This window comes from Alternaria atra, assembly GCF_907166805.1.
Source record: "Alternaria atra isolate CS162 genome assembly, contig: 25, whole genome shotgun sequence".
Taxonomy (NCBI): domain Eukaryota; kingdom Fungi; phylum Ascomycota; class Dothideomycetes; order Pleosporales; family Pleosporaceae; genus Alternaria; species Alternaria atra.
In genome coordinates this window covers 3,858,981-3,871,953 of record NW_025091323.1, presented here as the reverse complement: position 1 = coordinate 3,871,953, position 12,973 = coordinate 3,858,981, and the positions used below count along the sequence as shown (strand labels likewise).

The 12,973-nt window shown below is 50.8% G+C and overlaps 7 protein-coding genes across 7 annotated transcripts; 3 read left to right on the top strand and 4 right to left on the bottom strand.

The window, feature by feature from the left end:
* Positions 1 to 269: 269 nt before the first annotated feature.
* Positions 270 to 2,339, top strand: ALTATR162_LOCUS6369 (uncharacterized protein; the record flags this gene model as incomplete). Its single annotated transcript, XM_043313990.1, has 1 exon — positions 270 to 2,339. One exon carries the CDS (start codon positions 270 to 272, stop codon positions 2,337 to 2,339), a length of 2,070 nt encoding a protein of 689 aa, XP_043169925.1.
* Positions 2,340 to 2,786: 447 nt separating this feature from the next.
* On the bottom strand, positions 2,787 to 5,044 carry ALTATR162_LOCUS6368 (uncharacterized protein; the record flags this gene model as incomplete). Its single annotated transcript, XM_043313989.1, has 6 exons — positions 2,787 to 2,910; positions 2,962 to 3,599; positions 3,682 to 3,763; positions 3,812 to 4,671; positions 4,725 to 4,844; positions 4,898 to 5,044. The coding sequence occupies 6 exons, from the start codon at positions 5,042 to 5,044 to the stop codon at positions 2,787 to 2,789; spliced, it is 1,971 nt and encodes a 656-aa protein (XP_043169924.1).
* Positions 5,045 to 5,389: 345 nt separating this feature from the next.
* Positions 5,390 to 5,854, top strand: ALTATR162_LOCUS6367 (uncharacterized protein; the record flags this gene model as incomplete). Its single annotated transcript, XM_043313988.1, has 2 exons — positions 5,390 to 5,676; positions 5,734 to 5,854. The coding sequence occupies 2 exons, from the start codon at positions 5,390 to 5,392 to the stop codon at positions 5,852 to 5,854; spliced, it is 408 nt and encodes a 135-aa protein (XP_043169923.1).
* An 85-nt stretch (positions 5,855 to 5,939) lies between these two features.
* Positions 5,940 to 6,958, bottom strand: ALTATR162_LOCUS6366 (uncharacterized protein; the record flags this gene model as incomplete). The annotated part of the gene is made up of 4 exons (XM_043313987.1): positions 5,940 to 6,086; positions 6,297 to 6,446; positions 6,538 to 6,809; positions 6,886 to 6,958. The coding sequence occupies 4 exons, from the start codon at positions 6,956 to 6,958 to the stop codon at positions 5,940 to 5,942; spliced, it is 642 nt and encodes a 213-aa protein (XP_043169922.1).
* Positions 6,959 to 7,247: 289 nt separating this feature from the next.
* On the bottom strand, positions 7,248 to 7,743 carry ALTATR162_LOCUS6365 (uncharacterized protein; the record flags this gene model as incomplete). Its single annotated transcript, XM_043313986.1, has 2 exons — positions 7,248 to 7,586; positions 7,654 to 7,743. 2 exons carry the CDS (start codon positions 7,741 to 7,743, stop codon positions 7,248 to 7,250), a joined length of 429 nt encoding a protein of 142 aa, XP_043169921.1.
* A 422-nt stretch (positions 7,744 to 8,165) lies between these two features.
* On the top strand, positions 8,166 to 8,587 carry ALTATR162_LOCUS6364 (uncharacterized protein; the record flags this gene model as incomplete). Its single annotated transcript, XM_043313985.1, has 3 exons — positions 8,166 to 8,255; positions 8,308 to 8,385; positions 8,507 to 8,587. 3 exons carry the CDS (start codon positions 8,166 to 8,168, stop codon positions 8,585 to 8,587), a joined length of 249 nt encoding a protein of 82 aa, XP_043169920.1.
* Positions 8,588 to 9,447: 860 nt separating this feature from the next.
* Positions 9,448 to 10,241, bottom strand: ALTATR162_LOCUS6363 (uncharacterized protein; the record flags this gene model as incomplete). Its single annotated transcript, XM_043313984.1, has 2 exons — positions 9,448 to 9,590; positions 9,641 to 10,241. The coding sequence occupies 2 exons, from the start codon at positions 10,239 to 10,241 to the stop codon at positions 9,448 to 9,450; spliced, it is 744 nt and encodes a 247-aa protein (XP_043169919.1).
* Positions 10,242 to 12,973: the final 2,732 nt, after the last annotated feature.

Sequence of the window (12,973 nt, the reverse complement as noted above, 5' to 3'; positions counted from 1 at the left end):
TCACTACTTTGCTGCGTGAGTGTCTACTTCGATGACTGGCACTGTGGAGGACATGAGAGAAAGATGGTTGCGACACACGGCGATGATGAACCCTCAATCGTCTAGTCCCAATCGAGCTTGGTGCTCACTTGACCCAGTCTATCTCTCCACACCTCCACCTCGTTGCATCGAGTTCACGTGAATGCTAGCTTTTATAACACGTCTTCATTCTAAACGACGTTCCAGCCTCCTACAATCATCCACAAAATCTCAAGTTCCACTTAATCAACATGTCGCCCACAGCCCCACCTTCCTATCCCCGACCAGACTTCCTCCGCGAAGACCTGACATGGACATCTCTCAATGGCCCCTGGTCTTTCCTCTTCGACGACAATGATGTCGGACTGAACCAAGGATGGCATTTGACCAACCTTCCGGACAAGATTACCGTAAACCCCATCAACACAAATAGCGCCGAGAACACCGAAGCCCACAGCATCACAGCCAAGATAGCTGTTGGTACGCAAGAGTTGTTGCAGGGAAATCAGTTCAAGAACGAGTACACTGTACACCAGAAGAGGGACATACAGGTCCCGTATGTATTCCAATGCCCTGCTTCGGGTATCCAAGAGACAGGCGTGCACGAGGTGTTGTGGTACGAGAGGGTTATCGAGGATTTGAGAACTGCGGAAGAGAAGGCGGCTGGAAACCACGTATTGCTAAGATTCGGAGCCGTCGACTACGAAGCCAAAATCTGGCTCAATGGACGCTTCTTTGGTGGTCATCGTGGTGGACACGTTCCCTTTGACATTGACGTTACAGATGCTTTCACGACTGAAGAGACCCAGAGACTCACTATTCGGGTGTTTGATTCTGCACACGATTTGACTCAGCCGCGTGGAAAGCAGTACTGGAAGGCACAGCCGGAGAGTATTTTCTACACACCCAGTGGCGGTATCTGGCAAAGCGTCTGGCTTGAGTCAGTGCCTGTGGTAACGATCGGAGATGCAAGCGCGGGCACGCTATTCAAGAGTAATGACATCGAAAGCGGCAATTTGGAAGCCAGTATCAAGATCCTCGGGCGACCTGCTGGCCATGCGTACAGTGTAGAGCTCGAAGCCAGCCTAGAAGGCATATCCGTCAGCAAGACAGGAAAGATCTCGTTACCACGGGACTCAGACAACGTTTCCCTAAGCACCAAAATGCGACTTTCAGACTCGCAGACTTCGCAACTACCTTCAAGTTTCACATCCACCGCCCCGCTTTCCGACCCAACGGCATGGCTCAACAACCTAGCCCTCTGGTCTCCGGAACACCCTACACTCTACGATTTGACTATCAATCTATACGACAGTGAAGACAAGATTGTTGACAAAGTCCACACAACAACCGGCATGCGCTCTCTCCACTGGGACAATTCTACCTTCCGTCTAAACAACAAGCCCTACTTCCAAGCTCTCTTCCTCGACCAAGGCTACTGGCCCGAAACCTTCATGACACCCCCATCCTCGGACGCACTAAAGCTAGACATCGAATTGACCAAGAAAATGGGTTTCAACGGATGCCGCAAGCACCAAAAAGTCGAAGACCCATTATTCCACTACTGGGCTGATCGTCTTGGCTTGCTAGTCTGGGGCGAAATGGCAAATGCATACGCCTTCTCGGAAGCGTACGTAGAGCGCATGGATCAAGAGTGGCGGGAGGCGGTTCTGCGGGATCGTAACCATCCTTGCGTAGTCGCTTGGACGCCCGTCAATGAGTCGTGGGCGTACACTGATCTGCATACGAGCAAGCAGCAGAGAGATCACATCAGGAGCTTGTACTATGCAACCAAGGTGCTGGATTCCACAAGACCCATCAACGACAACTGTGGCTGGGAACATGTCATCACGGATTTGACCACGTTCCACGACTACGCGGACGCGGACGAGCTTACAAAGACTTGCTCGACGTTAGAAGGCATCATGAAGAAGCAGTCAAATCGACCAACTTTCCTTGCACCTATTGAGAGCTTGTCGGATCCAGGATCGAAGCATACGCCTGGTGCACCAGTCATTTGCACTGAATTCGGTGGCGTCAACATTGCGAGGGAGGCAGCGGGTGGAGAAGAGGATAGAAAGAGGGACTGGGGCTACACCACTGCGACAGACCCCAAGGACCTGCTCAAACGCATTGAGAAGATGATGACAGGGATTGTCGATGGAGGGCATTGCTGCGGATTCGTATACACGCAGCTTACAGATATCGAGCAAGAGGTCAATGGAGTATACACACCCGACCGAAAAGAGAAATTGGATGCCACGGAGGTGAAGAAAGTGGTCGAGCGCGTCATGGAGAAGTATGCGCAAATGCACAAGTAATTGCAAAGATTACATGAGCATGTATATACATATAGGAATTCACTCAGTTCAAGAGAAGCAATAGTTGCGTAACGTCGTTGCTTCTACACCGACACTCTTGTGCCTTCGTGCTATCTATACATGGTTTCGTTTTTCATCAAGATATACCTTCAACTCTGTAGTTGTTGACAATTCGTCCATGACCGACACCTGTCCTGCGATGTCATACTGGCGTACAACAATCGATCGATGATGCTCTGCAATGCACAGAATCCACCTAGCAATCCAGGATAATAAGACGCTAAGGCTGCTAACAGGTCATGCGAAATGGAAAGTCCGAGTGACGGGAAACGGGCGATCTTCAATATGCGGGGCTCCGGGATGCGTGACAAAAAGAAGGAAAAGGGTATCGTCCGTAGGAAAGCCATAAAACTCCGCCCATCCTGCTACCGATGCATGTCAAAGCACTCAACCACCATATCGTACACCACTTCTCAAGTATCGCACACTCTCTTCCTCAAGACGTCGTGGCTGCTGATCTTGTCGGAAGGGAATGTAGTCATGGTTTGGAGGAGCGCGTCTCTCATACACCCTGTTGTCAGGCATATAAGCACGAGATGGCTGAACAGTGGGTACATCATACTGTGCACCTCTCACTTCATGTGCAGGCATTCGGTGAGATGGTCCAGGAGCATATGCGTGTCCACGAGGATCAGCAACCGCAAACGAGCGTGCAGGTACATCGTAACCTCTGCCACCACTGGTGGGCAGATGATAGGGACTGGTGATTAGATCAATAACTTGCTCCCTAGGTGGTACCCTTGGCCCACTGTTGGGCGCCATGCGCTGGTTTGAATGGAACTCTGTCGGGCCATCATAGTAGTTCAGGGAATGCACTTCCTCACGATATACGGGCCTTAAGCGCTTGGTATAATGCTCGGCATGAGACTCGCTGCCATTGGCAAAAGAAGAGAGCGCTTTTCGCTTTGGTGACGGCACCTCATTGTATGGCCTGGTGGCATTCGCGTTATGGTGCCTGACAGGCTGCTGAGACGCTGCCGCACGTCGTGGCGATGTCAGATCAACTGTTTCAGGCTCAACAGAAGGCAGCACAACATCTTGATCCGATGGGCGCCTTATGTGCGCTGGTGGTCTGTCAAAGGCACTGTGACGAGGTGATGGAGGCTGAACATAACCTTCTTGCACGCGGCGCGGCACAGCATGCATGGGAGGATCATACTGTGACCTTGAAGCACCACGAGTTTCCTTGATGGGTTGCAGCTATACATGTTAGCTCAAGAAAAGGATAGGGATCGGAATACCATTGTCTCCTGCTTGTGGAGCTTGACTCTCGAACACTCACTTGGTACAGTTGGCCATTGATCTCACGCACAATCGGCTGTGCGCTTTTCAGGCTCTGGCCAGCCTCAGCTGGTCTCGCTCGTCTATAATTGTGAGCATGGATTTAGATGTTAGCTGTCATCTGCACTTACGGATCGGTCGTCCTTGTTCGAGCTGACTGGAAAGGCTGCTGCGACTGGGAACGCGAAGTGCCAGACAAACCAGCGGACTGTGGAGGTGGTGGGTAGCGTGGAAGGACTATGGTTCTTCGTGGGGCTCGCCGCATATCATATGCATATACGCGTGGGTAGTTAGTAAGCGATTCCGGTTGTAGATCTCGGGCAGTAGCACGACTGGAAACAATTTCCATGCTTTGCTCACGCTCATCAGGCGTGGACATTGATCCTTCATCGCTGCTTGCGTCATCATCATCGTCGAGAACAATGACTTCGCGGAACGTTTCTTCAAGTTCATCGCTCTGCTTGCCATCTTCATCTCGCCACTCCTTGAGTTTTGCAAGAGAGACCTTCTCGACCTGGCTGCGGGCTTCCGACCAGCCGTCGGTCTTGAGCAGTTTATCGTAGTCTGTATATGTGTGGCGGATATGTGCGACAACAGCGAGTTGCACTCTACGAGCCAACGAAAGTTCCTTGGCATTACCTACCCGATTTGTCCCTTCCTCGAAGGCATGAGAAACGATGGCTTGTAGATCTGCCTCTGGGATCTTGGGAAACATCTCTCGAACAGCGCCATGAATGTAACCCTTGGTTTCCTTTTCAGTGGCAGGATGACCATGCTGTACTTGCCGCGAAGAGTAGTCTTCAAACTCTTGGGCAATCCAGTTGGTCCTTTCGCCCTCTTTGTCTTTCCGCAAACCGCGTCTCTCGTCATATATGTATCCGAATTTGCTGCATGCAAGTTCGATGATGTGAATAGGAAAGTGATGTCCGACTCGGTGGACATGATGGGATAGCTTCTCGGGGTCGGAGTGGGTTTTGTTCTTCGGCTTGGCCTGCGACGTTGTTAGTGGACGGCCCATTGGCTTGGGAGAGGTGAGATGCTCACAGAGACAACGTGCACATCAAGGTTGCGTTGTCGACACTGCTCTTTGCACCATTCGGTGAATTCTGGGTGTCCGGCTGGGATGAAACCAAAGCCGATTGGGGCGTTCGACGCGTATGTTAGCTATTCTATAGTTAGTGGTGTTACAGGACGGTGAAATCGCGTCGTCGACGGACAATGGAATGTAGCTTTTTCTTCTCTTGTGTTACCGCCTCTAGGAGGATCTTGTAGGGCTTCTTCTTCTTGACAGCGGCTCGCGACTGATCAAGCGTACCGCTGCGCTGCGGCGCCTGTTGCGGACGCGCATGATATACTCTGGTCATAGCTCTGGTATTCAAATGATGTTCATAGATCCCACAGCGGACCAGGGCAATGTGTCGCTACTGGATGACTGAGCACCCTATGTGGCCTGAGTCGACGAAATTAGTGATTAATACGGCAAGCGTAGCAGTCACGATGGAGTGCAATTGTCCAGAATAGATCCAGATTGCGTGTCTACAAGCCCCAGGCGATGCAAAGGCACAGGCGGGGTGATGAGTGGTACGTGTTGGTGAGAGAGGAAAGTGGCGAAGTTGGAATGCGGGCGGCGGTTATCATCGCCGGTGATACTTTTCTCCGCCACCGCATGATCCTCGGTCTCAGAGTGATCGCGATCTTGATCCTCGAATATGTCACAACAAGCAGTCATTCACGCATATAGGCACCTATACCGGCATAGTCTAAGGGCTATCCAGTTTTCGAAGCCGGCTCGGTATACATTGCGCGATCGACTTCGCCTAGCCTTTCGCAACGGGTCCGCTGCCGACTATGAGCCACAGAGAATCCAGAACACGCTTGAATTCCTGCAGTATGCGACTAGAGAGAGTGGGCTGGAACACAAGATAGTGAAGAACCTTCTGTTCGTGTGGTGGGTACAGAACAACGGAGGTCGCTCAAAGCAAAACCCGAAGAATATGTAGGTAGCCAGCTTATTCTGCTCCATCTTCAATGCCGCGCAGCTTACGCTTCCCAGAACGCGCGACGAGATCGAGATAAAGACCACCGCGTACGATACTTTCAACCACAATATCCGCATGCTAAATGAGAGCATGGGACTGTGCCTTCCAGCCATGACTATCCGCGATCCCAGTTGAGGCGACCCCACTAGGCCGAGACCATCGCCATACAGCTATTGTCGCACCCACATTATATGCGGATGCGCAAATACGAAAAGGCACTTCACATGAAGTCGTCGAGGAAGTTCTCATCGCGGTTCTCGTTGGTGTTCTCCTCCAGGTTCTCCTCTGTCATGACATCGTCGTAGGCATGATCTCTGCGCCATGCAAGCTCCTTGCGCTCCTTGGCTATACGGGCCTCCTCTTTGCGCTGCGTCACATTAGCGTCCAGCCTTGGTTTTTGGAGTCAATTGGAAGAAGTGTGTTCGCATTTGAGCTTGGGTGATTGGGGATATATAGCGTCCGAGTGATTGGGAATGGCATAACAGACCATGAGAGCAAGAGCATGTGTAAAGGCTTGCGCGATAGCGAAAAATATTGAATATAGTAAAAGAAAACAAGATTGAATAAGGATACATACCTTAGCCTGCAAAGCACTCTGGTCTCGTTTCCTCAACTCGGCCCGCCTTGCTTCTCGCTCTTCTCTTAGATCCGGGAATTTCTCAACTTTGGTCTTGTTAAGACGATTAACGATGAGGTTTTCTCGTTGCTCTACGTGTATGCGTTTGACCTGATATGTCGTCAGTATACCAAATATCAAATAATCATCAAGCCAAGAAACGTTCTACATATCGTTTGCTACAAGAGAGCGACGTGCCTACCTTTCGCTGATCCTTGAACCCAACCTGACCCACGGCCATACTTCCATCTTTCTTCAAGTTACTCCAAGGCGTGTACACAATCGTGACGTTATCTTTCTTGTTGCCCTCAATACTGTTTGCCTTGGTAAGTTGGGCACAGTCCACCAGCAGCTCTTTAGTCATCTTCTCCCAATCTTCGCCCTCAGGTAACCGGACGTAGATATGTGCCGAGGACAGGTTGTCTGCGTGGAACCAGACATCTTCGTCCCAGCCGTATTTGATGAGCTCTTCATCTGTTCAAGCGATCAGTATGTGCGGTTGCAGCTGTTTGACCTTTGAGTGTGCAACAGCGAATCGAAATGTACGTACTCTCAACTTTGTCCTTGCCGACGTAGATGAAGGCTGCCGGGGACACAGTATTGGAGGAGAAATAGTACACCATCGTGCTGGGCGGGTATTCCTAGATTTCGCGGGCCAGTGTCAAACAGCAAGTCAGAGACGTGCTAGGATCGTGAATTTGGCAAGCACGTGTGGGGTCTAGCGGGGTATCCATAGGTAATTGAGCCACGCTCCAGCCTCAGGGTCCAAAGCTCACAAGTAGGCAACACATCATGGTGATCAGATCTCTTGAAGATAAGAATGCGTAATTCAGTAAATTTCAAGCTTCTTGGCTATTGTTTGGTCGTGACATCGTAAAGTATATACATCAGAGGCGCAGGTTCTTACAACACCTACTGCGCGCCCCTCTTGTTCAGAAGCGCATCCTGACTCTCTTCCTCTTCACCCGGCGCAGCCTCTACGTTATGGTCGCCAGCACCATGCTTCAAGCTGTTCATGGGGTTATCCTGTCTGGCGTGCTTCGCATACTGGTCATGGCCCTTTGCCCTCGGGTCAAAGTTCGCATCATCCAGGTTCTTCTTCTCAACACTCGTTGGCAGTTGGTCACCGGTACCGGTAATGACCTCGCCTGTTTGTCCGCAATCGTTGACACTGCGCGGTATGTCGAAGGCGTTATCCGCTGCGTGTGCGATGTTTGTATGAGTCTGGTCTGGGTGAGACGAGGGTGAAACCTGAGTTCTCATTAATACATGGATTTTATGAAGACATACAATCCCCAGAGTAAGGGTAAATGCTTACTACGTTCATCTTTCCAGCGTCACCAGGGATTGAAGTGCCTTTAACGGCCATGTCCTCAAGACGGCCTCCTTGGTGTGGGTCTGATGCCATAATGTCTGATCTGAGATATGATTGAAGGAGAAGTTTTGAAACTCTTATATGCTGTGAAGCTTGGGTACGTTCAAGTAGTGAAATGAAGCTGTGTGTTAGCAAGAAAGAAGCCTACAGCAAGCACGCGAGCTTTCATTATGTAGCTCTTCCATTACGTGCCTGAGCACCAGTGGACCATCTGTCGTCATAATGATGGTGATATCACAACACTGTTTTGGTGTGCAAGAGATGAGGATTCCGACTTTCCGATCAAGTACCTGAGGGGTGAGATGTGCCAAGCAACTCACGCGCGGAAAGTGCGCCGCGTGTGGGGACGCGACTCTGACCACGGAAACTCGCAGAGACAGTAAACAAATAGACAACTCCCAAAATTGTTTACTTGCACAATCAAAAAATTCCAAACATCATATTGAACATCGAAGATGCCAGCAGCCGAGCAGTCATCAGCTGATGCCCGCCGAAAGGCCGCTCGTGAAGTCATCGACATTCTTCATGAAATCGCAACATTGCTAGTACGGGGCACCGCGCCTCACTGAAGCGCCCGGTATCTGACATCAGCTACAGAATACGCATCTTGATCGCCAACAACTGTCTTACTGCGTATCGCTCATCGAGAACGGCGCGAACCCGGAGGCATTAGCGGTACGTAGCCCTTACGGCACAGCAAGATGTAACAGCAGATCGCCTCGCGCGCGGTTCGAGATGCTGCGTCGAAGTTGGGGCCTTTTCTGCGTGACTACTAAAAATACTGACTGTGGCACAGAAAGTCATACTGCAGCTGCGCGAGGAATATCCAGCGAGTTCGGTTGACGGCGATACAGAGGCTGGTGCAGCCGCGCGTTGAGTCCGAGTAGGTTCGAGTCCGAAACTGTTGTTGTGCGGCCTTACACGGGCGGTTCCGTGTAAGCTTGTCTGCAACTTCACATGCAGACCGAGGAAGGAGCGAACAGGAGGAGTCAATCAATAGTGGCTATGGCATCATTTGTCCTGTGTTGAGCCTGGATCGTTATCATCGTAACAGCCAACATACTCAGACATTGGCGTTGGACTAAGCCCTCGTCTCCGGTTCCGCATGTACGTACTTGGCATGCATCATGCAACCTTGACAGAAAGCCTGGAAAGCCTAATCTTCCCTTGTACATGGAGGGGCAGTAGCGAGTAACGTGGGGCAAATCTACCAACGAACCGGAATCTAACGCCAAGGTGCTGATATCGAAAGGTAATGCACCGTTATCAGTACATGGAGCTTGTTTTCTCAGATGTTCATGGATCGGGAGGCATGTCGCGATAAGGGCAGCCCGGGTTACAACCACAAGGTTTGTGGAGGGTGCGCGGAACAGTCGGGTATGCAATACGTATCAGTGAATATTAATCTAATCACCTTCAGGCGGGATGCAAGTCACCGGTCAGCGGAGTCGGGCATCATGCAACTAGTTCTGCTAGATATCGTCATTGCATTCTATCAACAAAGGGCCGTTGTGTCGTCTATTATGACTCTGATGTGTGATCCAATGACAGAGACTCGATGCCGAATTAGGAACATGGAAAAGCAAGTACAGAAAGCTTGATGCTAGCAACGATAACGATCGTTTGGGGTATCATCAACGAGAGGAATGGGGTATCTTCCAAAAGAAACTTGTCGCCGCGATAAAGTAAAGACAGAACACCTCCTGCTGTCCTAACAAAAAGAAATGTGTAATGTGTCTACCTGCTGCCCCAAGTGGGAGAGCTCTGACGCTGACGGAAGTTGCCCTTTGCATCTGCGACTTTTTGTAGGGCCTTTTCGGCTTTGGCATCTTGCTTGTTAATGAAGCCGTTGAAGATGGCAGGGAGAACGCGTTTGGAGTCTTATGTACTGTTAGCAGTGATCTAAGAGTATGAGTAGGTGTGAACTTACTGGCATGGTCAGCATCGAAGACAATGCCATCTGCACCTCGCTCTCCCGCAATCTTGACAGCTTCCTCCAAAAGACCCTCACCAACACCTTTGCCGCGGTACTTCAACTTTACAGTCCAAGCGCGCACAACTGCCTTGCCCCTCCTTCTCCTGCCACGCTTCTTCGCGGCATCATTATCGGCCCAACCCAACACCAAGGATCCAATAACGTCTTCACCCCACTTCACCACGATGAGCCTGTCATCGCCAAGCCACTCCATGTTGATATCCTCGGCCATGCTGATGTAGCCACCAGTCATCCATCGAATGAAAATGAGGAAAGTCATCGAGATGCCTCCAATGGTCGTGAGAAGCATCAGCTTGTCCTCGTACCAGCGTAGCGTGTACTGGGCCACAATGGCGACGATAGCGAAGTAGGCGGCTAGCGAGACGGGGTGGAACAGCATGACCTTGCTCGCGATCTGGCGCTGTTGTGCCACTGAGTCTGCGACTAAGCGCAAACCCTCAATGCGGTCATCCTCTGTCTCAGCAGTGTAGGTGGAGAGCTGCGGCAGTTCGTCGGTGGGTGGTTTAGCCGGGATGTTTGCTTCGGTTGACGACATGGCTTGGGATTCGGCGGGTGAAGGGTACGGGTTGTACTGCGCAGGCAATGTTGAGTAGGAAAGTGATGTGGAAGGAACTTCTTGACAGAAGTTGTTCAATCGAAAAGACGTGGGTGTTGGCAACGGCGAAGGTAAATCAGGGTCGATTCTGAGGTTTGCGCTCAGCGACGTCAAGAATGCTGTTGTTCGCGCGTTAGCTCGTATTCGTACCCATAAATCTCGCGCGTCTATGTTGCTGCATGGTTGACATCACAACCCCAGTCGCGGCAACCGAGCACACGACTATCAACACTCGCCAAAGAAAAATGAATGGAACCAAACATACCCGCACTTGTCCTAAATCCAGGTAACGACGGTATCGCAGGAATGGCCTTTTCGATTCCTGAGTAATGATTCACAATAACGGTATCTTGACTCAAAAAGTGCTGTTGTCTTGGAAAAGCATGCGGACCAGGTGGGACCTTGAGATGACTTGGAGGAAGTTGGCGACGCATCCTTCTTATAAAACAACTCGAGGCTCAATCCTTTTCGAAATTCGATTACATATACAAGCGTATGTCAAACACGTGGGCGGACCAGCCAGGAAAGGGAAGACAGAGTAATTAAATGAAGTAAGGTGGGAAGTGAGTCGGGAATTGGGGCGTGTAGATGTGGAAAGGTTAGAGGCTAGAAGCTGAGCCAGACAACCGCAAAAAAATCCAACTCGCGAACAAGTGGGAAAACGTGCGTTAAAGTATTGGCTTATAAGCCAAGACAACTATAACACAGATCCTTTGACCACAGGATTTCCCGCGTTAACGGGGTCTTCTTTCGCACGAAGCGGGTCCAACACAAACGCACAAGCCATGTCATGGTACGTTCCGCGCATTCCTTGGTTGCGTACGTGCGGGTGGGAGCGAAGCGCAGGAGTCGAGGCGCTGCGACGACGATCTTCACAGGCCCACCCTGAGCTCACTTTTGACCCCCCTTGTCCGCACTGCTTCAGCTGCAAAGACAAGTGTATGCGATGGCTATTGGCTGGGGGCTGCAATAGAGATAAGACGCTTGAGGGCCAACAACACGACTGCATCCAAACAGACCTGGATCATGGGATGCATTCATCGGCGAAAGCGGTGTGGCGGGGTTGGATATGGACAGTCTGCGGATCCGTTTTGCTGCGCGTGTGAGTCTTTGTGTTGGTTTTTGATGGAGGTGTGGTTGTTTCTATTTTTCTAGCTCGGGCTTGTGCAAGCGGCTATCTAGAAAAAAATTGGCAGACGTGCAAGACACCGCCTCTATGAAGACGTTTGTTCTTGTTGAGTGGGAACACGGCCATAAAGGCATACACCATCTTTTGTTTTGTTGGCACGTTGCTATAAACCAGGGCGAGCATCTCTGGGGTAGGCTTTATCAAGCACGATAGTCGTTGGAGCAAAGGTGCTTTTTCCTATTGTGCTTATTCCAGTTCATCCAATTCTGTCCTCTACGCCTCTTTGTCGCCCCGAATCGAATTATGCCATCTGCAATTCGCTTGATACCCAGGATCTGTCATGATGACAGCCGTCACTCCATCTTCGTCATGCGACTCCCGCGTCAGGGCTCGCTTGCGCTTACCCTTCACAACCCCTCCAACCCGTTCTTGGCCACCCGTGCATCAATCTCAAACGCCGCCCTCCGCGTCAAAGCGGACAGGCTGAGACTGCGCAAGCATGCGTCTTGTATTACCGTAGTTCGTTTCACGTTCGTTTGCCCAGGCCTTGCATAGCACCCCCTGCTTTCGATTGACGATACACATGGACCCACTTTACTTGCTTGCGCGTTGCTGCTGGACGCCGAACCGGCGTTTGTCAAAATCGAGTATCGTGACACAGGCGTGGGATGCACATATTGTTTACAGAAAAGACGTGCTTGCTGCATGCCTCGTCTCTTCGCAAACACGACCCATTCGCCAGTAGAATGCCATGGTTCCCAGTCTACTCCTGGCAAGTACCGCGATCTAGTGCGATAAGCCCCTCCCCTCGTGATGAGGTCTCGCGGTATAGCCAACATACATCTCTCCAACCAAGAGCTCTCAACTCCACATTTCAGCTTTCGGAATCCGGCCTAGATCCCTTGTACAAAAAACTCCCGCATATCGCGCATCATATTCTACCTGCCAGCCAACCATATCGCATACATTATCCTTTGTCCCCCGGCTTGGCTTAACAATACTGCCATCTGACGTGTGTGCTCTCCACATCTAGTCATCTACTCCACATCAGTCATCCACTTGCAGCCTCAGATCGCAACGCCTGAGGTATTGCATGCACGTCTTGCGTAAACACGCGTCGCCTTCTCCACAAGGCAAAGAGTAAGCCCGTTGGACAATGGAGAGTAAAGGCTTGTTTGGCGTTAACGCGGACGATCCTATGAACAGAGTGAACCGTGTGTTCGAAACGAGCACCGGTGGATGCGCATGTTTCGGCTATGGCAGGTGAGTTGTGCTTTGTTTCGAAGTGTCAAGATCACCGCACGACAGGCGAAGCGAAGGCTGGGGAAAGGAAAACCGGCCGGCCAAACACGACTGTTATACAAGCTTTGTATAGTTTGATGTTCGACGTAGATGAACTGTATAGAGCTCGTCATCGGCATTCGCATATCAGCACTAGAAATTAAAGCGTGGGCAAACTTCGTCGATCCTTTTGTACATTTTTTCCGTGAGGCATACAGCTATTTACAGACGCCAAACTCCATCAGCTCTGCTGGCTCGTATT